The sequence below is a fragment of the Drosophila erecta genome, unplaced genomic scaffold, assembly GCF_003286155.1.
Source record: "Drosophila erecta strain 14021-0224.00,06,07 unplaced genomic scaffold, DereRS2 tig00000000-arrow-pilon, whole genome shotgun sequence".
NCBI classification, from domain to species: domain Eukaryota; kingdom Metazoa; phylum Arthropoda; class Insecta; order Diptera; family Drosophilidae; genus Drosophila; species Drosophila erecta.
This window is the reverse complement of record NW_020825194.1, coordinates 12838932-12863752: the sequence shown is the minus strand read 5'-3', so window position 1 is coordinate 12863752 and position 24821 is coordinate 12838932. Positions and strand designations below refer to the sequence as shown.

The window sequence follows — 24821 nt, the reverse complement described above, 5'->3', positions numbered from 1 at the left end:
GGAGAGCAGTGCTCACTTGACACTGCCAAGACCAAGACGTCGGAACTCCGAAAGAAACCCAAACCGAAATAACGGCGGCTCGAAGTCTCAGTTCACTCAGATCGCTTGGACAGTGCGGTTCGCTGTTGATTTGGGCTTCAAGCGAGGGCTTTGGTAAAAGTAAAAAATATATGTAGAAAAACGCCGGAACTGCTGCCTAAACCTGTTTTGGCCAAGTGAACACAACAACAATAGCAGCGAAAACGCATGCAAGTGACGAAACGACCTTAAGCAAAAGCAAGAAAAATTATTAATAATTTACCTGGCTCTCAATTAAAAATATTGAACATACATATATATTTGGAAATCTGACCAACTTGTGTGACGCAGCGGGCCGGTAAAAAACCCAGTATGCAAAATGCTGCAGCGTGAATAAGCGTACAAGATAAAGTCGATTCAAAAATTTAAAACATTTTAAACGTGGCTTAGGAAGTGGGAGTGTTAAAAACCAGACCGGGATAACAAAGGAAACGAATAAAATGACATTGAGCAGCAGAGTTCTTTGTCTGCGATTGCAGCACCATTTATTACTGGTTATTTCAACGATTTTCCTGCTTTTCCCCGCCGCCTGTGAGTTAACTAAACTAAATTGCAACCTTAACAATAACAAGAAAACCGAGGCAAACTGCAAAAGAAAGAGAAATTTGTACTGGCGTTACGCTCCAGACGGGGCGAAAACAAATTCACTTTCTTGTAAAACTAGAGAAACTGGTCTAGTCTTGGATTGGTCTCTCAGAGCTCCCGCCAGGGGGCGCCACCTGGCCCAGTGGCAGTAAATCAGAAACCGAATTGCTGGCTTATTAGTCAGAGCAGGGATGCCAAAATTTTTATGGAAAAATAGGACAGATTGAGCAAAAAACGGTAAAAATAGGATGAAAAAACAGGACAGATTTTTTTTATGATTATTATTTATTTAGTTAACTTTTAATTTAATATTTTAAATGTTTCGTCCTCAACGTTTGATTCATACGTTGCCATTGTGCCATTGCGTTTCAAATACGTTTCGGGCATTTTATAGGCGATTTTATCATGGCGACACACTTCATCGGACTAAACAGGCAAAAAGGTTATTTTATACTTGAGCACAGCACTTAGTATTTTGCACGTGCTTTTTGGTCTCCTTATGAGCACGAATTTGATACATTTTTGCATATGCTGCACTTGCAGTATTTGCAAAAGCCTTTGTTTTTATCACTTTGGTCCTTTGTTAACCCATTTTTAAAATCTGGCTGGTAAGCCAGAAACCGCAAAAATTTTTGTTTATACCCTTCTTTAGGCATTTTGGCAAAAATCTCAAAATTTTTGCTTTTATATATTATTTGGTTTGTATTCTTCTTTAGGCCTAAATTGGCATCACTGAGTCAGAGCGCAAATGCAGAAAAACAAGTTTGTTGTCACAGTCTTTCGTTTGCGATTTGTTTTCAATGTTTTTGTTTTTTGCCGGCTTCAATTTTTCTTAATGATAACTTATTTAAATAGTGGCTCAGCTTGAAGAGGAGGACGGTCCGTACCGGGGAAAATATCTGGGCAAACTGAACTCCTACCATCACCAAGTGTCCGGCGATGTGTTCGCCGTGAATGAGTACACCTTTCTGATTGTGGGCTTCAACTACGACGGCAACGGGGCGGATACGTTCTTCTGGTCGGGCGCCAGTAATCGGCCGGGACCGCAGGGATTCATTGTGCCCGATGAGTATGGCAAGTAAGTGTAAAAATATATGATAAATGAACCATTTTTAAAACTATCTATAAGAAATTACTTTTCATATATCCATGAACAAATATTTACCTTGCAAATATGTCTGATTACCAAGAAGAAAACTCTCTTATCGCTTTTAAATTGTATATAAAATGTATTATAAAATGCTAACCGTAGAACCAACATCCTGGATCGCTATCACAACAAGGATTTCACGCTGACACTGCCGGATCGAAAGAAGATAACTGAAATCAAATGGCTGGCGGTCTACGATCTGAACAGTCAAAACAACTTTGGGGACGTTTATATACCCGAAGAGTTTGAACCACCGATGAGCCAATTGGCCGGTACTTTCTCCAAGCGCAGTCACAATGTGAGCAGCAGCACTATCGAGGTCTTGGACTCGAAGACCATTCGCATCAAGGACTTCACCTACGATGGGCTCGGCAAGAGGACATTTTTCTGGACAGGAGTCGGGCCACAGCCGTCTAGTCGTGGAAGCAAGCTGCCAGATGAGCTAGGCTAGTAAGTGTTTCTAGGGATTTGAAGAAGTTAATTACTAACCAATTTAAATAATGATCATTCAGCCTTGATCCTATAAGAAAGTACAACAAGGAGACCATTGAACTGGAACTGCCTGGGGACAAGACTATTTTTGACATCGATTGGATCAGTGTATACGATGTGGCCGACAATGAGAACTATGGTCATGTTCTGTTCAACGATCAACTGAATGTTCCACCTTCCCTAGTGAAAATTACACCTTTCGAATTCTCGCTGCCCAATTGCCGGCAGCTACACAAGGATATGCAGGTGTCCTGGGAGGTTTTCGGGCCACAGATCACGTTTCAACTATCCGGTCAGGTGGGCGCCAACGATTACATGTCCTTCGGCATTTCCGGATCCGACGTATCCAGCCAGATGATTGGCTCCGATGTCGTGGTGGCCTACATCGACGACATCAGAGGCTATACCGTGGACTACAATATCACCTCGTTGGCACCGTGCGTTCAGGTTTTGGGCCAGAACAAAGGAGTTTGCCGAGACGATGTGGTGGGTGGATTGGATAGCTTCCAGTTGAACACTTATAGTCGCAAGGATGGCATTAATACGATCAGTTTCAGGCGGACCCTCAAGTCATGTGAGTTTATAATCATGAGTCGCATGATTTGTGCACACTCATATAGCTCTTACACATTGCAGCCGATGATGGCGATAAGGAGATCTTCCTAGACCGCAGCAACTACGTGATCTGGGCATTTGGCCCCTTGGATTCGAACAACGAGCCCGCCTTTCACACTTACTATCCCAAGAGCGATATAGTAATAGATTTTAACACCACAGAACCGGTTAATGATTGCTTTGCGTTTACAAGTCGAGCGGAGACGACTAATCTCCCATCGTGGGAGCGAACCAGGATAAAAGACGCGTAAGGATTCCATTTTCCTGCGTAGATGAAAAGTTAATACTATCTGTTTTACAGAACTGTACGCACCTTCAATGCCTACCTGGGACCCTCTGGAGGACTTCGTGGCTATCAGGGACTGACAGGTCACGTGTCCAGTGGCTTGGCCTGGTACATCAATGGCTACATAATTCCAGAACTTTACCTAAAGCGCGGGCTGACCTACACTTTTAAGGTCAGGGGTGGCAATAATCCCCACTCCCCGGAGCACTATCATCCGTTGGTTATCACTGATGATCCCCAGGGCGGCTATGACCGACTGTCGGATGCGAAGCAAAGTGAGATTCGTGTATTGGCCGGTGTGGAGTTCACCAGGAGAGGCAGGCCCAAGCCCACGGCTGCTGGTCCCCTGTGCCTGTCCAGATATCCTCCAAACAGTGATCGTCGCCTGGATGATAACTTCCCCACCTTCAAGAAGTTCAATCGATCGCTGATCACCGAGTGTGTGGATGGGGAACCGGCCCTCTTGGAAATTACTCCGAATATCACGTGGCCGGACACTGTGTACTACAACTCCTTTACCCATGGCAATATGGGCTGGAAGATTCACATCGTGGATAGTTATACCAATCTGAAGAGTGGGGCGAAGGCCATATCCTGGTCATTGTGCATGCTCCTGCTACCGTGGCTCGTGCTCCAGAACTGACTTTCTCATTCTTAGATTCTCCTACTTAGTGTCTTAGTCTAATTTAACAAGCAGTCACAATCTATGTATTTGATACGCGTGTGTAGAATGTATGCTAAATGTTGTGTATATTATTATTTAAATGGTATTTAAATACAGAACTGTGTTGTACTTTAGAATGAACTGTGAAGTTTTCAAAAACAAAAGCCCGTCCATTAGTGATTCAAATTCATTTAAATTATTATTATAGAATCGCGACAGCGGATATAAAGGATGGAACATGGTGAACTAATCATCCAAATGGGCCACAAAGGCGCCTAGGACTCGGATGTGGGCTCCTTCTTCTTGCGTGGCACAGGCCTTCCGTTCACCCAGGGAGTGAACTTCACATGGCTAATGTTTCGCTTGGCGGCATCTGCACGGAGCTCCACTCGCAGGGCCTCTCGCACCACGCGGGCTGCGATGTTGGAATAGTGGATATAGGTAAGACCTACATCTCTCCACACTTTCATCTTGCAGTAATATGGGATTCACTGCAAAGTCGGTAGGAAAATGTGTATTTAGACTAATAAGAACAGAGACTATGCATATAGAGAGTCTTACCTGCTTCGGAAAGGAATTCGAAGAATCTGATATAAAACACAGTTTTCTTTTCAAGATTAGGCACCCTGTTGGTAAGCTTTATGTTAAAATTTATTGAAGTTAGTTGCAATATAGGGGTAAACTTAACTGGTTTACTTTCTGACCTTCTCACTTAAAGATCTCTTAATAAATGACAAAGCACATGTCTGTATATCGATGACTTTCTTTCTTTAGCCAGGTTGACAAACTTAATCGAACTAGGAGTTGTATGAATGCGATAAAAGTTCGATTTAAAACCAAATCGATCACATTCTTTAAATATTTTCTACCATATATATACAAAATCAAGCTTAAGTTGCATGCTTTGCCTAAAAGGGATATCTTGCACTCCATAAACTCCAAACAAAAGCTTTAAAATCCACACAATATGAACTATTATATTTAAATACAATAAAATACTTTAAGTAACAGAAGCGAAGCACTTAGTAGTACCATAACGCGGTGTCATACCCGCATAAGGAAGGAGCGGCCAGCTGGGTTTTCTCTGCACTTGCGCCTTTGGGCACACTAATTTGAATGTAAGGCACTTGAATTGATTTTTTCAACACGCAACGGTTGTGGCTTACGAATATGAGCACTCTTGATGCCAAAAAGTTAGAAGAGGCTGAGACCTTGGTAGGACAAACGGCCAGTGCCGCGAATGAGTATGCCAAAGCTGGTATGTATTTCAAGGCAGCAACCGCATATCGAATTGCCAAAAGTTTCGATAAGAGCAAGGATTGTTTTTTGAAGGCCATCGACTGTTACGAAAACAACAAGTCGTGGTTCCATGCAGCCAAATCCTACGAGCAGATTATCCTGCTTGCCAAAGAAACGGACAAGCTGTCCGAAGTGGAGGACTATGCCAATAGGGCCTGCTGTCTCTACCAGCAGCATGGTTCGCCGGAAGCAGCAGCGGCTGCTCTGGACAAAGCCGCCAAGATGACGGAATCCAAGCATCCTGACCTGGCATTGGGACTCTACAAACGCGCCCTGGCAGTCGTCTTGATTGGGGACTCCGCGCACCAGGCATCGGAATTCGCATCGAAGGTTTCCAGGATACTGGTCAGACTCAAGAAATACGAAGAGGCCACGAAGGCACTCAAAAAGGAAATCAGCCTGAATCTGCAAACAAAGTCCTATGGCCAAGTTGGGCGTTTGGTGGTGGCTTTGATTCTGGTACAACTAACACTGGAGGATTTGGTGGATGCCAAGAAGACCTTCAAGAAATGGGGAAACCGTTGTGATCCCCAGGAGGTGAACACACTACAAAACCTACTCAAAGCTTTTGATGACAAGGATGCCGAGCTGGCCACCAAGATGCTGGCATCTCCATTCATAAGACACATGGACGTGGAGTACGCACTTCTATCCAAGGATGTGCCTTTACCACAAGGAAGTCGTCAGGTGGCCCAAAATGGCGGCGACCATGTTGGCAATTAAGGAGCATTGCAAAATGTAGTTTATAAATGTTGTAGTAGTTTTATTCCTGTTCATCAGGTGAAAAAGTTTCATAAATGTAGGTACACTGTTAAATATATACAAAAATATAAAAAGTGTTAACTCAGAAAACGCAACAGGGGAACTTTTCGTGCCTTAAACTGGCAATCCACCGTTTTTATACGGAACATATTTTTTACCCTCAAAAGTATTGTTATTAAATCTTTTACATACTTTATATGCATTTTACCCATGTTTTCTACATATCCCTAAAATTATACTAATATTTTTTGAACATCGAGTTCCATTTGAAATCATATTCGCTTAAAAGATGCAAGGCTTCGGGTCTCAAAGAGTTTATAAATTAAACAAAATTGTTTTCAACATTTAAATTATTAAATAAATTCAGAAATTTATCGAAAAACCTTTAAAGCACGTGTTTTAATGTTTACTCAAGGAACTTGAGCTTTGATTTGTTACTAACTGAATAGGCAACCCAGCTTAACAGTAAGCCCTAATTGTATTTTAAGTTATCAATCGGCTTATTGGACTTTAGATTGCTTAGAACTCTCCGCAGCGGTTGTATCTGCAGCAGATAAGATACAGTTATGTGTAAAATTAGCCGTCCCATCAATAAACCTATTCACTGGACACTCGCTCCAATCGCAGTGTCATTTCGCAACGAACAATCATGATGAAGTGTGGCCGGCAATAAGCGAAATCAAATTGCATGGCCCGCTGTTAGTGTAGTTGATTTATTTAGAGTCCATCCAATATCAATTAGCGTTATCAGGCAGCGCAATTGGTCAGTCAGCGCTTTGCAGTTATCAGTGATTTCTGAATACAATGCGGTGATAAACGCTCTATTCCCGTTTATGAGGGTCATGAGTCCCCTTAAAGGAATCACACTGACCACGAGCCATAAAAGTGCCCATTCCAACCGGCGGTCTTGTGGCAAAATATGCAGAGAATGGTTCATCGTCTATTTTTGGCACTCGGCCACAAAACTAAGTTGGCCAGTGGTTAGTGCGAACTTTAAGCGGAAATAGGCGGCCACTTTCAGGTTGCGCATACGCCCCGTTTAACCATAAATCAGCAGGAGACGAATGCTTGTAAAATGTTTCATTTATTATCTGCGTACTTTGCACTTAATGAACTTTACACAAACTGACTAGCTGAATTCTTGTTCTGTTCTGCATTACAATTAATGAGTATAAATTGTCTGGTCTGACGTTGCTCTCCTGTGTCTCCGGTTCGTTTTTGTTAGATTGTTAAAATAGTTGGTAAACAAATTCGTTGCATTAAACGATTCTGATTCTTTGGTACGAGTATGTCATTGGCTGCTCCCTTCGAGTTGTCCATCTCATGTCTACAGCAGTAGCTTCTGGCCCGCCAGGATGAGGGTCACCAGGCCCAGGGACACGGATGCAGTGAGTCCTGCTGCCCCCGATCTGTGCTCAGGCTGCTCGACGAGGACCACAGCTCGGTTGTTTTCGCTCTGCAGCTCCCTGTAGTTGTTGTGCAGCTGCTTGCCCTGATCGTACTCGATCTCCTTGAACTCATTGACCTGGTCCAGGGTCACGGGGAAGGTTTCGGTCAGCACGATCCATGTGACGGCCTCGGCGCAGGTGGGCGTGGTCAGGGAGCCGGCGTAGGTGAAGTAGCTCTCCACACTGGGCACCAGGTCATCCACTGCCAGGGAATCCGCCACCTTGACGGGCTTGTTCATGCTATCGTAGCTCTTCACGGCTCCCAAACTCTTGATGATGCTGCCGATGGCCTCGTTGGCCGTGTTGGACACATGGTACAGCACGCCCATGACCACAATGCCATCTTTAAAGTTGGCCGCCATTGTCATATTCGGGTAAATGGTATTCCGGTGCACGATGTGCACTTCCAGCGGATACCGGATGTCGTTGATGGTGTGCTCCGACCACCAGTGCATGTGGATCTGCTCCACCACGAAGTCTTGCAGCAGGGCGCCACCACTCAGGGTCAGTTCGTGATCAAAGCCAGATAGTTGAACTGTAATTGCAAAGAAGTTTCGATTGAAGGGGAAACTTTGTGATGTCTGTACCATTTACAACTCACTTGAGTGTCCATTGTTGACCATTCGCAGATTCTTCTGATGCTCGTCGTAGTTCTCGAACTTCAGGGCATCGAACTCTCCCTTCAATGCCCCTTTCACGTGCAAGTTTATGGGGCTTTGCTTCTTTCCACTGTCGCAAAGACCGCCCCATTTCGGAAAGGCTGTGGTATATAGAAACATCCATCAATTATTTCGCCCAACTTTATTTGCAATATTCCGGGAAAAGGGTAAATCGATGTTCATTATTGAAAATGTCGCACACTCCAAATATATATCTGCAATCTAATGCCCATCAATCAAAGTTTATGCAATCGGTCGCTGGTTTGCCAATTGACACTCTAATATTAACTTCTTCCACATATTGATTTCCATTCTTGCAGTTTCAGCGCAAGCAAAACTTTCATAAATCAAAATTTCCGCAATTGAATGCTTTTTTGTCAATTAAAATCTACAGGCAGCATTGAGGCATTCGCAGAAACAGCCAAGTAGCTGGCGGAATTTATCATTATTCATGTTCAATTTGCATACACAACAATTTGGCACAATTTAGGCTAGCTCGAGCCGAAAGCGTGCACACAGATGTACATGGACATGGACATGGATATAGTCGTAGCAGATTTGGATCGCTCTGGTATGCGAAACACTTGACAATGAGTGACCCATTCGCCGTGGCGTTGATTAACTAATTTTAGCAAATAAACTCGATTGCCTTTACTTACGCTCATCCTGATTATTGTCCAAGTCCGGATAGCCCCATTCGTTGGCCCAGCTAAACGACACAGAGCAGCAGACTGGAAAAGTGCGAAAGAACGGGTGACATAGATAAGTATTAAGCATCAAGTATACGCCGTGTGCTGCCGCCAAATGAGCGCAATTTAAATGAACTTCAACTTGACCAACCCACCAACTTGAATGGCCACAGAATGCCTCAGGGGCATTTAAAAGAGCAAAAAGAAAACAAGCACATTAAAGACTGCACTGATGGGCCATAAAAGACATGATGTGCTGGCCTGACAGAGGGTCAATCTACACATGTTTGGCAGCAGCCTCAACTGCCTCAACTGGGAACACGGCACCTTGCACTTGACTGGGCTTAAAATAGCACTGATATTTATGATTTCAACTACATGCATATAAACGTATAAGATACTCAGCGCTTCTGCAGGCGCACATAAATGTTTCATTAACCCGCCAGCAAATGGTCAAATATTGGCGCTTTCTCCTCCTGAAAGCTTTTGACATCTGCACCTCAAAATATCGACTAAATTGAGTGCGTGCGGCTCTTTTTTGCTTAATCTTTTACGATCCATTTCGGCTCTTAAAACCACTGATCCATCAGCATAACTCGCCACTGTGGTGATCTGTGATCAAAATAGCGTGTTTATTAAGCCATATGCACATTAATGGGTTAATAAAATGTCCGCAAAAAGTGTGTTGATTTATGCTTCGTCTTTAATCTTTCGCGTATTTATGCTTGTTTCCTGGCATTTTCGCAAAGTCGGCGTGCAAAAAGACAGCTGCGAAAGTAGAGTACTAAATATAGGTACACCGAGTACGAATACTGTATTCTACTATATAATCGTGTTAATATACTTTTTGTCGGGGCAACGTGCTGATCAGCTGATGTTTCTCTGGCATAATCCTCGGTCGCCCTGTGACGCAATCGTTTGGATGGAAAGATCGCTGATTTATGGGCTCTCTTGATTAAAAATAATATTCCATTCTTTAATGATTTTTAAACAACGCTCCGAGCAAGCAGGGTATCCCATTTGGATTTCAAATGAATTGGCGGCGTATCGAAAGTCATGAGATATTTACTTTAATTTAGAAACGATCACAAGACTGATTGGGTTATTGCAATTTCCGTCAGATGCCAAAGCTGAAGGAACTATTGGATCTCGATCCCTTGCAACTAACTAAAGGCGTTTTTCAGCGCACATGCCACAAATGTCGAGCAGCCATTTAAAGTGCAATTAGATTTGCACATGCAAAGCACAGACAATTAAATTTGAGTGTCTAATGCTTTGATAGCTGATAATGGGAAATGTTCTCTAATTTGAGCCCCGGGGTGTAAAAGTTAACAAAACTGTAATTGTAAGCGGGAAAAGGGGGAAAACAGGGGGAAACGGGTGGATGGATAATCATGTGAAAAATCGCGCAAAATAAACAGCTGCAATTTGAAAGTGCAATTTGAAAATGCACTCAACGCGCGAATTCGACAAATGAAAATATTTTCATATGCTCTTTGCGCTCTTGAGAGTTGTAATGGAAATTCTGTGGCATTGAATATGCTTGTCGCAACTGCTGTTTATTAAATCATTTCTAGCCTTGTCAACAGAAAAAGAATTGAAATCATTTTGCTGGCTCAGCAGCAGCGATAAGTAATGCTCGTATATCGTTCTTCATTCTTAGGTTTTGCAAAATCACTGCGGTATCGAGATTCCCACCGCATAACTAGAGCACTCAGTGATTTTCCAGCACAAATTGTAATTAGATTTTACTGGGGGCCATATAAAATGAGATATCTCCCACCGATAAACGATTTCGGGAGTGCACGCCAATTAATACCTCGTTTTGTCTTAAGATTGTGATAAGCTAGATGATGTCCAATAAATACACCGCTGGTCATGTGAATGCAACCATTAAATTGATTGACGTTATCATTTGTCTAAATAAATGTGCAATAAATCAAATGGCGCGATAAAGGCGAGCTCCAGTGGGTGAAAGAGCAATAAAATACAAGAATGTAATTAATTATTTTGTGATTACGAAGTTTGTATTGAAAATTGGCATGCAACTTCCTAATTACTTCAAAATTAAGGATTACATTAAAATTTGAAACAACTGTCGTAAATTTGATTTATACATGCGAAAAGCGTGTCTACTTGGAACACCACCCCCAGAATTAATCTAATCTGCGGCATAGGAACATAATTTTCTCAGCTGCCACAATCAGACAATAATCTAGACTTTGGTTTTTCTGAATGCCCTTGACATTGTGACGTTTGTCTGGCGTGGCTGCCATAAAAATTGGGATTACTTTAGGGTATGCGTGGCTGCAATTGCTAATCGATGTGGGATGGCAGGCTTCTTAAAACTTTCCATCATAAGCCAACCGACCTAATGGACTTTGGGTTCGCAAGCCAGCGGAAGACCGCGGCATGAACTCGATAAACTGGTGGAAAGCAAGTGGATGAGATAGTGGAGTGCATGGAGTGCAGATAGGAAAGGTCTTTCTGTAAACAGAAGTCAACCCGCGGCGGATGACTTCGTATATAAATAGGAAGTATTGGCTATCAGGAAAGTGAGCTGCGTAGTGCAAATTCACTTTCGCTCGACAACAAAGGGATTCCACAGCAAATACAAGTACAGATACTCGTTCAAAAACAAATACAAATAAATGCAGCAGCAGCAGCAACGCTCTAGTGCATTTAAAGGTTTGGCGATGGATGTGAATGGATGCTCTATAAGGAGGGTGTGTACTATCCAGCAGTTGCTTGTTCTATGGCTATATGACAATGACCGATCAATTGTTAAATATTTGTAGACCAAGCTGAAAATCTGTTGTAAGGTACTACAGTGTACACATTGTCTACATGTGTATTCATCATTTAAAGTGTTGACATTTAAATATGAAAAACGTCATAGGAAACTCTAGCAATTTTATGAATAAAAAGAGAGCTCACAAAAAAAAATGGATGAATGATCAAAGGCTGGAAGTTTCGAGTAAATACCCAAAATCGACTCACAATAAAAATTTGCTTTATTTTGAGTGGTACGATGATGTGTCATTAGGCCAATGAAAGCACTTTTATTCCAATGAGTAGTGTTAATCAAGTAATATATATTAAAACTAATCTCAAATGGTTTATTAACGACAGAATAATCTGATCTTGATAGCTGATTTCTAGCAGTACAAAAATACACACCAAACGTCTCTATATTGACACTTGTATTATCTTGAACAAAAATAGGTGTATCACTCTACTGATTGTGTTCAATGCAGCCCCTTAACAAACAGAAACGTTGGTAAATAACGTGAGTTTAATGGGATTCCTACACAAGGAGTACAGTTTTAATCACCTGTCTTCATAAACACATTTCCATCAAAAATCGCAGCTAATCGGGTTTTAGCTACCTGACAAGTCAGCGTCAGCACGTCGATAAGAATTGGCGCCTTATACTAAAACGTTAATGGGAGCGATAAAGCTTAATCGAATCTCGAAGAATTAACCCAGTCAAGTTAATGGCCAATTAATCGTTTAAAATGCATTTTCGCTTCATTGGCTACCTAAAATTCGCCTTATCAAATGGCATCTTATCGGTTATCGGAGATCTCTCAAGTACCATCTTGCCCCCATGAGAATTACGTATGATTATCTCCATCGGCAGTTTTGGTTTCCGATCCTACAAGTCCACTGCCCACCGTGACCAGCTATTTGGCTTCTGCTGACCTTATCACATTCATTACTGTCTGCCCGCAACGATGAGTCGTCTGGATCTGTATCTGTATCTGTATCTGTATCGGCATTAGGAATTAAGTGGGAATTTTCCAAATGCCCGCACAAAGTCAAAGAAGAGGGCAATATGTAGCTGTAAGTTGTCTTTTGTTCAGATACATCAGTTTGGGCGCGTGATCTACGTATGCTCAGTGTTTTTTTTTCTATAAAGTGCTTTTGAAGTGCTGATGTGAAGGCGTCGCTCAGATTTCAGATAGGGCCCCAAAATGTGTGTTGGGGTTTCTTAATTAGATATCGCGAAAATCCCCCAACTGGATGGTGTTACATGGAGAAGGTAACTCCAGTTTTATGGATTCTTCGTCTGGGTGAATCATAGTAAAGAACACTTCACTGATTTTTTATGATTATCTCTGAGAGGGAATCTTCGACAGGATGGAGCCAATTGACGAGTTTGACCGCTCGTGCCTCGCATTCAAATTTCAGCCCCGATCTACATTTATCTGGAAGCAAAGTCAAGTGCACTTCCGATGGCAATCACCACTTCCCCTGGGAACCAGCCATTCCGACCTATCCATTGTAAATCATAAGCGCACGGCCGCCTTGTAATTCGCGATCCCAGCGTATTATCACTACGACATTGTCTATATCATCTTATCCACCAAAACGATCCGAATAATTGCAAATTGTAAGCAGTAAATAGTAAACAGAAAACAGCAAATGGCAAATAGAATGCGGATAAATGTGGGATCAGCAATCGCGACGTGCCTTTTCGTCATACGGATATGCGGATAAGTACTACATATATGGCGATAAGTACAAGAATCCAATTAATTGTCAGTTTTTTTGGGGCAGGTGATTCACTGGTTAGAGTAGTTAAATCACTTCGATAGGCTTTCAGTGAGTCACATAAAAATTGATAATTATTGACATATTACCTAGTAGGGAGAGGGCGATGAAATGCATCTTGTACGGTTTACTTTCGTCAAAATTGCCTTCTAAAATCACTATTATATCACTTGCTTGTATGCGTATCACTTTCAGCTGCTTTTGCTCGGCAAGTATTTTGCATATATGTATGTATTTTTTTTAGAGGCTGCCAGGCAGGACACAGAACCTTTGCGGTCTCGAATCGAACTCCATCGGTTTTGGAGCGGCACGCGTCTTTTATAACGGAACCTCTAGAACGGAACCCATCGGCAGCGGCGGCGGTCAGGCACAGAATGAAAAGCGGTGCGAGCATCGGCAATGTGCACACGCACACACCCGCAAAGCACACACCCACACACACACACACTCACACGCACGGAGACACGGACACAAGCAGCACTGCACTCACACAATTGTACACTGAATTATATCAACGTTGTACAGAGGTTTTATGTGCTCTTCTACACTTTTTTTTCTTATTTTCGTGGGTTTTCAGTTTTCCCGCCCCGCAAAAGGGAAAATTATCAACCGACTGATGGGCGGATTAAGCAATAAAGCCGGCAAACGAGGCGAAGGTGAAAATTGCAGTTGCCGAGCTGCGCAGTCGACGTCGCGGCTTAGAAGCTGATTAATTGATAAGCGGGCAGAGAAATGCTAAACGAACGGTAATTAGCAGCTGAGTGAGAGCGCGGGAGCGCGGGAGCGCGCCGCTCTCTCTCTCCCACACTCGCGAAAATGTACACTGAGCTAAAAAAAAAGTCTGTTCTATGGAAAATATATAATTATTTATTACTTAAATGTTATTTCCTCATTTTTAACAAGAGTGAGTTATTAATAATGATTCAAATACATAAAAATATATACGTATGTGTTTACCTCTTGCAGGTAGTTGGATTACAAAATAATTAGCAAGGGAATTTTCTACCTAATTTTACTACCTGGTTTTAACAGCAGTTGACATCATTTCCAATATTTTGTATCCATTAAAACAAAAGAGAAAATAAATATAACTGTCTTATTAATATTATTGTCAAAATTTGCTCGAGTAATTTAAAATCCCATTTCTATGACGATTAGCATGCATACGCAAATTCTTAATAATACGCAAAAGGTTATTATAATTACCCAAAAACAAGTGCAGTGAACACTATTTATAAGGGATTTTAATTCTTTGTGATAAAACACAAAAACCTACTTTTCTGATTCATGTTACTACGCCTTTTACCTAAATACTTGATTGACCGAATATTCTTCGCAGTGTATTTCACGGCGAGAGGAAGTGGCGTACCTGTCGCGATCGAGATTGTCACATTTTGGCAAATAAATTTCAGTTGATCCCGCCACACGGTTAAAATTAGAATTTAAATTAATTTAGTGCCCGAAGTGACCAATTGCTGCACTGCAATTGCCACTGCACCCGAACCCGTGAAATGCTCGGATCTATTCAAATCCGATCGAGAAACGAACAAAATGCTAATTGTGCGGGACAACTGCTGGGTGCGAGCGAGATGGCGAGAAGGGGTAGGGGAAGGGGCTGTCGTCGCTGATCTTTTCGCCCTTTTGTTGGCCATGTCGACGTCATTAAAGTGCAGTTAATGTGCCAAAAGGCTGAACAAAAGTCAATGTCAAACAGCAGCTGCTCTCATTTTCCTCAGCAGTGGAAATCGGTCGCAATAGGGGTGGTAAAAAGCGGGGAAATCAAATCAGAAACTGCATTTCCGCAACAAATCGCCGCTTGACAGTAATTACCGTCAACACGAGCGGTAATTTATGACTATCGAAATGCGAATCTGGATACCCTGTAGCGAAAATGTTTACGAAATTTTAACGGTATCTGCCGTTTATTGGCTGGAAAATGCGAAATGGACGAGTACATGGTGTTGCCTTCGCACAGAGACATGATTTTTCAACTATTTACAGGCATATAAAGGATTTAATAGTTCCCATTAACTGACTGGCCATGAATTTTTATAATCTGTTGGCCCATTTTCACCGCACAAATGCCTAAATGTCATGCGATTAAAATACAGTCGAGCTTCTCGACTTGCCCGCTTATTAATTAAGACTTAAGTTCACAAATATATTTCATATAACAATCATAAAAAGAAAACAAATATGTGGTTACATCCTGAATTCAGTACTTTGCCAGATTTTCGCTGTCCGATCCGCTGAAAATTGATGGAAATAAGATTATAAGTAAACTGCACTGCACCTTTATCGGCCACTCATAATCAAATGCAATTCATGAATGGAAGGGCAAAATAGAAAAAAAAAAAACAGGAGAAAGTAAATTCAACAAGCGTGTTGACAAAAGCGCCAGCGACGTCACGCGATTTGGGGGCAATCAAAGGGGCAAATAAAACACCGCATGTGACAAATTGCGCCCACTGTTGACCTCAGCAGTCGTTGCAATTACATACACAATTACATTAAGAAGCGTAGTGGCTGGTAATTCTGCAAATTAAAATCGAATCGAATCAATTGAAGAGCACCAAACGAGCGACGCAATCTGCTGATGGGCGAGCAATTCAATTAGGTTGTTAGCAGACAGCAAACCAAGTGAGCAGTCAATCGGGGGCAGTCATAAAAGTTCAACTTAATTTAAAATTTGCATGATCTTATCAGCCATTTGAAATTCAAATTGTAACCGCACAGCGCGCTTAAAATACAACCCTGCTCATTGTGAACCAACCACTTACAGCCGATCTGGCAACGCCCTGTTAGCTGTCACTTGGCAGCCTTGCCACTTCACTGCCTGTCAGATCATAAGTCACTCGCTTTCAAGCAATCCCTGTGTTATCAAGCACAAATCATTTATCGGAAAATAAGTTTTTTAGTTTTATAAATCCATTGCTTGGGCTCAGCACGTCCAAAAACCCAGCCGAAGCCCTCAGAAGTGGCCAGCAACGCGCGCCGATTGCTTACGGGTGGCAACTCCAGTAGAACGTTGCCGAGCTGCGAAAGTGTGCAAAAGCAAAACGAAGAGAACGCAGCGCAGCCGAAAAAAAATTGAAGCAGCACTGCACGCGATATATTTTGTATTTTCAAAGGTTAAAGCCGCATTCAAAGGAATCCGCCGAGCGCAAACGAAGTGCAAAAGTGCCGGTCAGCCGTAAGTTTTCAAAAATTTGCAGTCTCTTGTGTATTACAGCCGCAAATAGTGCTGAAAAAATTTTGCAAGAACCGAAAAAAAACGAAAAAATTTTGCACATCGGCGGCGGCGGCTGTGACGTCGACGCCAGCAGCAGCGCCGCCTCTCTGCCGGCAGCAGCAGCAAAAGGGAGCAGCTGAAAGAGGAAAACTGATAAAATACAAAAGGAAAAGAAGGAAACGAGAAAAAACGGCAAGCGGCAACGCAACGCTGATGTATTTTCTCTGTGAGAAAAGCGAAAAACGAAAGCAAGTGTGGAAATTATGTGTAAATTCGGCATGTGCCGTTTCGTAGTGTGCGTAAAATTCTTATTGGAAAAGCGTGTTCATCGGTGTGAACGAACGAACGAAGCATTTCGGCGGCGAGAGAGAGAGAAAGAGAGCGAGAGCGCACACGCTTGGTGGTGCATGTGTGTGTGCGTGCGGTGGCGGCGGCGGACTCACATACACAAAGGGAGATACAAAGAAGAAGAGGAAGCGCTACGCTGCTGCGCTGCCGGCAAACTCTCTGGCGCAGTCGACGTCTCTGCCGGCTTCGCTGCCAGCTGCATTTTGTGTTTAGCCAGGAATTTTCTGGCCCCCAAAATAACTTCAAAATTTTCCTCTACTATTTTTTGATAGTGCGTCAAAACTGAGTCTCCCGCTTCCGAAAAAAAAATATTTTAAAATTCAAAAAACACAACCATTCCATATTTTTATTGCTTGCAGGCAACATTTGAAGCAGCCGCCAAGCAAAAAGACTGATTTGATTACAAGTAATTAGGAGCAGGAACGCGAGGATTCCGCCACTGCACACTGAATTGTGAGCATACCCAGCCCCAGCCATAACTTCCAATATCTATAGCCCTAATACCTCCACGTTTCCCCCTCAGGAGCCCCAGATAACGCGGCAAACTGCAGTCGACGGGGAAAAGTCGGGAGTTGAAGGCTGGGCAGCAGCAGCAGCATCAGCAGCAGCAGCAGCAGGAGGGACAGGGACGGACGACGAAGAACCACCAGAACCAGAACCAAAACAAAGCGGATAAACCAGGAGGCACTGCGTCCGGCAACATGGAAGTTCTCCTCGTGGAAGTTCGGCTCGACAATGGCGCCTACTACAAGGTGAGTTGATTCAATTGGAGGAGAGGCGTCTTTTCGCGAGAGGGGGTGACATAAAAAAGGAAAAGGAAAAACTTAGGCAAGGAGTTGTGGCAGCAGCTGCCTCAGTTTCTAATTTCGTGGATTTTAGCTTTATTTCTATAAATAAGCAGCAACATTTTGAGTGGAGGTGGAGTCTCGACATCATCGTACCACCACCACCACCACCACCACCAACACTACCACTACTACACTAATACCAGCGCCAAAGCCAATCTGCATACACCAACGCACTCACGCACACTGCGTTGTGGGGGTGCCGACGTCGATGTCGACGCGGACTGCGCCGCCCACTGCGCTGCTCACTGCGCTGCCCACTGACGTCGTCGGGCATTGGGTTTTGTTATTTTGGTGATTTCCTTACCTATCGTTGCAATTTATAAACTTAAGATTCGAATCAACCATCTTATTTCGCGGTTAAGTGATTTGCCTGGTTTGAATACAGGTACTCGAGGTTTTAGGATTCCTTAATACTAGGATTTGATGTGCTTTATATATTATATGCTTATATGCGTATATATTCATATTTATATACCCAATGATACCGGAGTCCTATCTGTTTTTTAATAGATTATAGCGAGATCAAATATGGATCTTTACGACCAAACATTTTTTTTAATAGCGTCATATCGCAAAACCAGATAACATTGTCTTGTGTGCAAGAGTTCCTAGTACTTATCCTATCATTACGCATTAGATTCTGGGAACCTTTTCGATTTATGAATACTTTGCATAGCGTTGCGTTTTATTTCAGTGCTCGTAATCAAAACAAGTGCACTGCACATAAACCCACTCGATAGAGCGACTTCCCTGTTGATGATTCAGCACTCGGCTGTTTGCATTTGGGATAAGGTTCTACGACTACTCGCTTATCGGAGATATACGGTTTCCCTCGCTGATGCCTTTGCACTTCTCGATTTCACATTGTTTGTCAGGCTTTACTGGTGGGTGTGGGGCGACTATTATAAAAATATATTTCATATACATTAGTTTGCAGCCCTTCCGGATGAGGTATATCATAGGCAATGACCACGTTAATGACACACATTTTTCTCTCTCTACTTCTGTGCCTTCCGATGCTGGCCCTGTCAATGCTCTTGTATTTCATCCGTTTGCTGCCTGCCGCCAACAAAAAACTACAACTGCAAACTGAAAACTGCGACGACAACAACCACAGGGCCAGGTGACAGCTGTCGGCGATGATGGCATCTTTGTGGATGTGGACGGGTAAGTTTGTGCAAACAAACAAATCTGCGAACAGGGCAAACAACAACTTCTAGAGCAGCGAATTTTCTAACTAATTTGCAACGATTAATACAATCAGAGCAGCAGCAGCAGCAGCAGCAGCAGCAACAACCACCGACGCGACTTCTTGGCATCCGAATTAGAAATTAGAGATTCTGGGCACGCATCATTTGTGTCGTCCGCCATCCGCCATCCGGCAAACTACTTCCCGCCGAAATCCCCTACTGCGGACACACTAATTTGGCGCAATTTGTTAAACGCCAGTGCCGCTGCAGCAGTTTCTGTTGCTATTAGTTTCTTAAAGAAGAAAAAATGAGCAAAATCAAATAAAACTGCTGACTGACAGACTGACCAACGCCATACCCAACTGTCCGCCCCACTGACTTGGGAAGCTCCCGATTCCCAGAGGCAATCCTCCCGAGCAGAGGGAGCAGGGGATGGCTTCCATCTCTGCCAAAGCTGTCAAGTGCGAACGACAAATGCCACTAAGCAGCGGCGCTGAAACGGCGGACAGCGTCAAAGGCGCTACTATTTTTAACCGCGGAAAGAAACCATTTATAATTACTCACTTTGAATTCGGTTATGAAGCTCTTGCCGAACGTCTTGTAACTAAAATGCACCCTATTTTCATAAATTTTCATAATTTACCGCGTATAAAATGAGAACTTTGATTTATTCACGTAGCATATCAATTCGGCGTCTTGGAGTTTAAATATAGTTCTTATTGTCTATTTTTAAACGGCCCAAAGGTACTCCGATATGCTCTGCAACACCGTAGTTTGAAATAAAAATTAATTTATATATTTCCATATGTTATTATAGTAAAATCAAAAGAGAACACCGCTGTCGTTAAGCGTTTTTTAATTGCTGCCGTTTAATGCCCGTGTTTCTGTTTTTGTTTTATGTGCCTGCTGCATTTCTTGTGACGTTTTTGGAACAAAACTTTTTTTTATTGTTTTTTGATTTAATTTCGTTGTCTTCCATCTCTTTGGACACACCGAGGTCCACTCGAGCTGAGCAGCTGGATCTAAATTTAGTTGCGCCACTATCCTGTCCGACTGTGCGGCATTTCCGATCTGTGTTTCTGGGCGGGATTAGGAATGGGTTTTGCCAATATGAGTGGGGATGGACGTTGTGGGTCCACTGTGGCTACCCCCACAATTGGTTGTTGCTGTTGCTAGTTGGCCCTCTGCCAGCGGAGCAGCTGCCGCCAGAGAATATGCAAACACCTGTCCGCAGAGCTTTATGCAAAGAATAACAAGTGCACCATAATTTATTAATTATACCTTATCCGCGCACGCATTGTTGCAGTGTGCCCGAGGTGATGAAATATCCATTTGTGAACGTTCGTCTACCGCCCGATGAAACCGTTAAGGTGGCCCCGATCTTCGAGGAGGGCACGGAGGTGGAGGTGTTCACGCGCACGAACGAGCGGGAAACCTGCGGCTGGTGGGTGGCCGTCATTAAAATGCTCAAAGCGGACATCTGTGCGGTCGCGTACATCGGTTTCGAGACGCCCTACACCGAAATCTGTGAACTGGGCCGTCTGCGCGTCAAAAACTCGAATCCGCCAATTACAGCCAAGTCCTTTTACCAGTTCACGCTGCCCGTGCCCGAGGAGTTGCGCGAAGAGTAAGTGCATTTGCTATACTTTTCCATAATCAATAGTAAAACCATGTTTTTGCTTTATAATAGAGCCCAGAAGGATGGCATACACAAGGAGTTTCAGCGCTCAATCGATGCCGGCATCTGCAACTACAGTCGCGATCTGGACGCCCTGATTGTCATCTCCAAGTGGGAGCACACTCAGAAGCGTGCCAGCATGCTCAAGGATATGCATTTTCGTAATCTCTCACAGAAGGTGTGTACACATACGCAAGGCATCTGCTTCGTTTGTCTTAACTCTAATCTTACCTAAAGGTTATGCTGTTGAAAAGGACTGAAGAAGCTGCCCGTCAGCTCGAAACGACTAAACTGATGAGCCGTGGGTAAGTTCGACATAGATATAGGATACCTTGTTAGTATTATGTTATGTTAGTATATAACAACAAAGCGTTTCAAATGTTAATTCCCGTAACTACCCTTTTGCAGAAACTACGTTGAGGAGTTCCGTGTGCGTGACGATCTCATGGGCTTGGCCATCGGCTCGCATGGCTCGAATATTCAAGCGGCACGCACGCTGGTCGGCGTCACCAACATCGAGCTTGAGGAGAAGTCCTGCACATTCAAGATCAGCGGCGAGACCGAGGAGTCTGTGCAGCGTGCCCGCGCGATGCTCGAATACGCCGAGGAGTTCTTCCAGGTGCCCAGGGAGCTGGTGGGCAAGGTGATCGGCAAGAATGGGCGCATCATCCAGGAGATTGTGGACAAGAGTGGCGTGTTTCGAATCAAGGTGAGTGCTGTGAGTATTGTGCGCCAAACGAGGGCCAGTTTTAATCTGTATCGGTCAGATCGCTGGCGACGATGAACAGGATCAGAACATACCACGTGAGCTGGCGCATGTACCCTTTGTGTTCATTGGCACCGTGGAGAGCATTGCGAATGCCAAAGTGCTGTTGGAGTATCATCTGTCGCACCTGAAGGTGAGTTCAATCATAGCTTTTTGCGATAATCTGTTTAAACTAATCCGCCCGTTTCGTGTCCTGCTCCGCAATAGGAAGTGGAACAGCTGCGCCAGGAGAAGATGGAGATTGATCAGCAGCTTCGCGCCATTCAGGAATCCTCCATGGGCTCCACACAGAGCTTCCCAGTGACGCGGCGTTCTGAGCGCGGCTACAGCAGCGACATCGAGTCGGTGCGCTCCATTCGCGGCGGTGGTGGCGGCCAACGCGGTCGTGTACGCGGACGTGGTGGTGGCTTGTACCGCATCAACCGCCGCGACGAGGATGACTACAACTCGCGGGGCGATCATCAGCGTGACCAGCAGCGTGGCTACAACGATCGCGGCAGTGGCGACAACACTGGCAGCTATCGCGGAGGCGGTGGTGGCCCCGGCAACAACAGGCGCGGCGGAGTCAACCGCCGGCCGCCACGCAACGACCAGCAGAATGGCAGGGACTATCAGCACCACAACCACACCACCGAAGAGGTGCGGGAGACCCGTGAAATGAGCAGCGTGGAGAGAGGTGAGTTACGCGATTCATGATGCCAATTAACCAATTAGTTCAATCAATTTATTTCGCGCGCTCACACAAGATACAATGTGAATACTCGATCCGATCCCCTCTCCCTCAAATGGACATCATGTGGGGTCAAGAATACGAGAATCTGTACAGCAAGTTTATTAGCTATTAAAGAGTATTACATTAAGGACTGTGTCAAAATTTTCCTATATTTTTAGGATTCTGAATAAAACAAATGAAATCAACTTAGTTTTTTGTGTAAAATACCATAATAAACTTTTTAAAAGTGAAATATTACACACATCTTCTATTATTATTTAATTGAATCGTAACTTATTTTCGCTTTCATTTTCCAATGATATAATATGTAAATAGAAACACAGGTCTACGCTTTTGTTTAAAATAAAATGAATACTAAAATATACATTTTTTCATTTTATTCAAATTTGAAGAGACTTTCACAGACAATTAAATTATTGTTTCGGATTAATTGTGTTTTGGCTCAATATCGTTGGTGCTGCGACAGTAATTCCATTTCCATCGCCATCAGTAATCTTAGCGTGTATGCTAGTGTACGCCTGATAACTTAACCATTATCCTCTTCTCCGCAGCGGACAGTAACTCATCGTACGAGGGTAGCTCGCGGAGGCGCAGAAGGCAGAAGAACAACAATGGACCCAGTAACAGTGAGTTAACTTACTCCCCAATTTACCTGTAAACTCATCCTGTTGTTTCTGCAGCAAACGGAGCGGTTGCCAACAACAACAACAAACCGCAGTCGGCGCAGCAGCCACAACAGCAACAGCAACAGCAGCAGCAGCCGCCGGCGCCAGTGAACAAGGCGGCACTAAATGCCGGAGATGCCAGCAAACAGAACAGCGGCAATGCGAACGCCGCTGGCGGTGCGAGCAAGCCGAAGGATGCCCCACGCAACGGCGATAAGCAGCAGGCGGGCACACAGCAGCAACAGCCATCGCAGGTACAACAGCAACAGCAGCAGCAGGCGGCACAGCAGCAGCAGCAGCAGCCGAAACCGCGACGCAACAAGAATCGCAGCAACAACCACACCGACCAGCCATCCGGTCAGCCGCAGCTGACGGAGAATGTCAAAAAGGAGGGCCTGGTCAATGGCACGTCCTAAGCCGAGTGGCCAAAGCGGTAGGAGGAGCAGCAGCTCACAGATGGGTAAAACAACATGAACACGAATTGCACATCGTTCAACGGAGTAACAATGTGTATGCGCAGCGGGGTCAGTTTAATATTCATGTTGATGTCCTTGAATATAGCCGCCACATAACACAACAAACAACAACAAACAGAACCACAACACAAGAACAACACAACAAACAAAACATCCGAACAACATTAGACACTAGAACAACAACATCAGTCAACAACAAGAGTCACTAACCAATTGTTTGATAACCTATATGAGTAACTAAAAGAAAGGAAACGAAAAATTAAATACATGAAATATGTAAGAAATGTAAAAGCATACACTAACCACACACACACACAAGGATACACTCACACACATACACACACAACCACACACAGTTCGAATTATACACAAAAGGAGAAAGAAAAAAAAGAAAATTCATGCCTAGGCTTATAATTTGAATTGAAACTAAAAAAGCTTCAATAACAATCAAAATGAATTATATTTATGTATAAAAGAAACTCAAAGGCAATTATTAACAAGCAAAACGAACGAATTGAAAGGGAAACATTGAATATGTAAACTAAAACTTTAACTCTAATCCGGGCAACTAGCGTAGTTTTTCGAAAAGAAAATCTAAAGAAAACATGACGAAATGGGCGCTTCTAAAGTGCCCCTTGCGTCAACTTGAAAAGTTTCTAGTTATATGCATATTATAATAAAACGAGAATAATATAATTGCATTTTTGTTTTGGTTAAATTAATTTTAATTGAGTCTATCTTGTGTTTTTTGTGTATAATTCGTGCATGCAACAACTTAATCGCCTAGCAGGTTTTTCTATATTACCATTATTTTTGTATTATTATATTTTAGTTTACCAATGTAAATGCCCACGCGCATTTAGAAGTTGCTTATAAAATTCAACAAAGTAAATGAACGCGGCTCCAGCCAAAAGCCACGGCGAACCATTTAAATTGCAGGTGAATGTCTGCAAAGGACGTGTTCGTCGTGAGCTTTTGCAGCGTTTCATTGTTTATTTTGTTTGTTACAACATGGAAATCCTCTCTTATTTGTATAATGTTGTATTTATTTACTATTATTAACACATCCACACCACACACGCCACACTCATCCGCATAATCCATTACAAATTACACGAACATCAACTCTCACACACCCGCTCGCTCATACAAACCAGAAGGGAAACACATTGAATTTGATTTTGTTTTATAAATATATAATTTACTTCGCCAAACCTACAAAGCGTATACTAACTTAGTCCTCTATTAAATACTCTTAAATTATTTAAAACAAGTAACGTGCAGAGTCATCGAGAAATGCGAATCATTTCAATTGAACCATATAGGAGACCCAACTAAGGAATATAAATACGATGTAAAGCCACCATGAAAACCATATAAGAACAAACAGCAAGGAGCAAAACAGAACAATTCTTTCCTCTCATTTGGAAGAACAGTGTCAATAATATGTAAGAAAGGCAAACCACACATTTTAACATACATTAATGAAGAAGGAGATAACGATAATGGTACCGATAAAGATAAAGATAAATCTAAATAATGTTGTGTAATTCAAATTAAATAAAACAAAAATCCAACAAAATGAAAACTGCATAAAAAGA

General features: G+C 43.0%; 5 protein-coding genes across 9 annotated transcripts; 3 read left to right on the top strand and 2 right to left on the bottom strand.

The window, feature by feature from the left end:
• The first annotated feature begins 67 nt into the window (after positions 1 to 67).
• Positions 68 to 4011, top strand: LOC6551949 (protein Skeletor, isoforms B/C). The gene is made up of 6 exons (XM_001980667.3): positions 68 to 609; positions 1519 to 1741; positions 1916 to 2263; positions 2326 to 2879; positions 2942 to 3167; positions 3222 to 4011. Exons 1-6 carry the CDS (start codon positions 519 to 521, stop codon positions 3847 to 3849), a joined length of 2070 nt encoding a protein of 689 aa, XP_001980703.1. The 5' UTR covers positions 68 to 518; the 3' UTR covers positions 3850 to 4011.
• LOC6551950 (protein stunted) lies at positions 3935 to 4744 on the bottom strand. Of its 3 annotated transcripts, none has more exons than XM_001980668.3 (3): positions 4559 to 4744; positions 4432 to 4496; positions 3935 to 4361 (listed from the first exon to the last, which is right to left on the bottom strand). In XM_001980668.3, the coding sequence occupies exon 3, from the start codon at positions 4338 to 4340 to the stop codon at positions 4146 to 4148; it is 195 nt and encodes a 64-aa protein (XP_001980704.1). In that variant the 5' UTR covers positions 4341 to 4361; positions 4432 to 4496; positions 4559 to 4744; the 3' UTR covers positions 3935 to 4145. The 3 variants fall into 3 exon arrangements, with proteins under 3 accessions (XP_001980704.1, XP_026839637.1, XP_026839636.1); XM_026983836.1 differs by having other exon boundaries at positions 4432 to 4507; positions 4575 to 4744; XM_026983835.1 differs by having other exon boundaries at positions 4575 to 4744.
• Positions 4745 to 4746: 2 nt separating this feature from the next.
• LOC6551951 (gamma-soluble NSF attachment protein) lies at positions 4747 to 6239 on the top strand. The gene has a single exon (XM_001980669.3). It carries the CDS (start codon positions 5041 to 5043, stop codon positions 5890 to 5892), a length of 852 nt encoding a protein of 283 aa, XP_001980705.1. The 5' UTR covers positions 4747 to 5040; the 3' UTR covers positions 5893 to 6239.
• Positions 6240 to 6996: 757 nt separating this feature from the next.
• On the bottom strand, positions 6997 to 14024 carry LOC6551952 (putative carbonic anhydrase 3). Its single transcript, XM_001980670.3, has 4 exons — positions 13374 to 14024; positions 8698 to 8769; positions 7981 to 8139; positions 6997 to 7914 (listed from the first exon to the last, which is right to left on the bottom strand). The coding sequence occupies exons 1-4, from the start codon at positions 13399 to 13401 to the stop codon at positions 7259 to 7261; spliced, it is 915 nt and encodes a 304-aa protein (XP_001980706.1). The 5' UTR covers positions 13402 to 14024; the 3' UTR covers positions 6997 to 7258.
• A 2055-nt stretch (positions 14025 to 16079) lies between these two features.
• On the top strand, positions 16080 to 23785 carry LOC6551953 (synaptic functional regulator FMR1). Of its 3 annotated transcripts, none has more exons than XM_001980671.3 (12): positions 16080 to 16477; positions 17224 to 17317; positions 17388 to 17616; positions 18830 to 18879; positions 20209 to 20529; positions 20593 to 20758; positions 20818 to 20885; positions 20989 to 21289; positions 21348 to 21479; positions 21554 to 22022; positions 22631 to 22705; positions 22760 to 23785. In XM_001980671.3, exons 3-12 carry the CDS (start codon positions 17566 to 17568, stop codon positions 23158 to 23160), a joined length of 2034 nt encoding a protein of 677 aa, XP_001980707.1. In that variant the 5' UTR covers positions 16080 to 16477; positions 17224 to 17317; positions 17388 to 17565; the 3' UTR covers positions 23161 to 23785. The 3 variants fall into 3 exon arrangements, with proteins under 3 accessions (XP_001980707.1, XP_015009969.1, XP_015009968.1); XM_015154483.2 differs by having other exon boundaries at positions 20989 to 21298; XM_015154482.2 differs by lacking the exons at positions 22631 to 22705; positions 22760 to 23785 and adding an exon at positions 22093 to 22244 and having other exon boundaries at positions 20989 to 21298.
• The last annotated feature ends 1036 nt before the right edge of the window (positions 23786 to 24821 follow it).

Excerpts from the sequence above, each read along its gene's own strand:
- LOC6551950 (XM_001980668.3), bottom strand. The coding sequence starts at position 4,340 with ATGAAAGTGTGGAGAGATGTAGGTCTTACCTATATCCACTATTCCAAC.
- LOC6551952 (XM_001980670.3), bottom strand. The coding sequence starts at position 13,401 with ATGCATTTCATCGCCCTCTCCCTACTAG. Across the intron at positions 8,770-13,373 it reads CATCGCCCTCTCCCTACTAG|TCTGCTGCTCTGTGTCGTTT; the intron begins GTAATATGTCAA and ends GCACTTTTCCAG. Across the intron at positions 7,915-7,980 it reads GGTCAACAATGGACACTCAA|TTCAACTATCTGGCTTTGAT; the intron begins GTGAGTTGTAAA and ends TTGCAATTACAG.
- LOC6551951 (XM_001980669.3), top strand. The coding sequence starts at position 5,041 with ATGAGCACTCTTGATGCCAAAAAGTTAGAAGAGGCTGAGACCTTGGTA.
- LOC6551949 (XM_001980667.3), top strand. The coding sequence starts at position 519 with ATGACATTGAGCAGCAGAGTTCTTTGTCTGCGATTGCAGCACCATTTA. Across the intron at positions 610-1,518 it reads CCTGCTTTTCCCCGCCGCCT|TGGCTCAGCTTGAAGAGGAG; the intron begins GTGAGTTAACTA and ends TTATTTAAATAG. Across the intron at positions 3,168-3,221 it reads CGAACCAGGATAAAAGACGC|AACTGTACGCACCTTCAATG; the intron begins GTAAGGATTCCA and ends TCTGTTTTACAG.
- LOC6551953 (XM_015154483.2), top strand. The coding sequence starts at position 17,566 with ATGGAAGTTCTCCTCGTGGAAGTTCGGCTCGACAATGGCGCCTACTAC. Across the intron at positions 17,617-18,829 it reads ACAATGGCGCCTACTACAAG|GGCCAGGTGACAGCTGTCGG; the intron begins GTGAGTTGATTC and ends CAACAACCACAG. Across the intron at positions 22,706-22,759 it reads CAACAATGGACCCAGTAACA|CAAACGGAGCGGTTGCCAAC; the intron begins GTGAGTTAACTT and ends TTGTTTCTGCAG.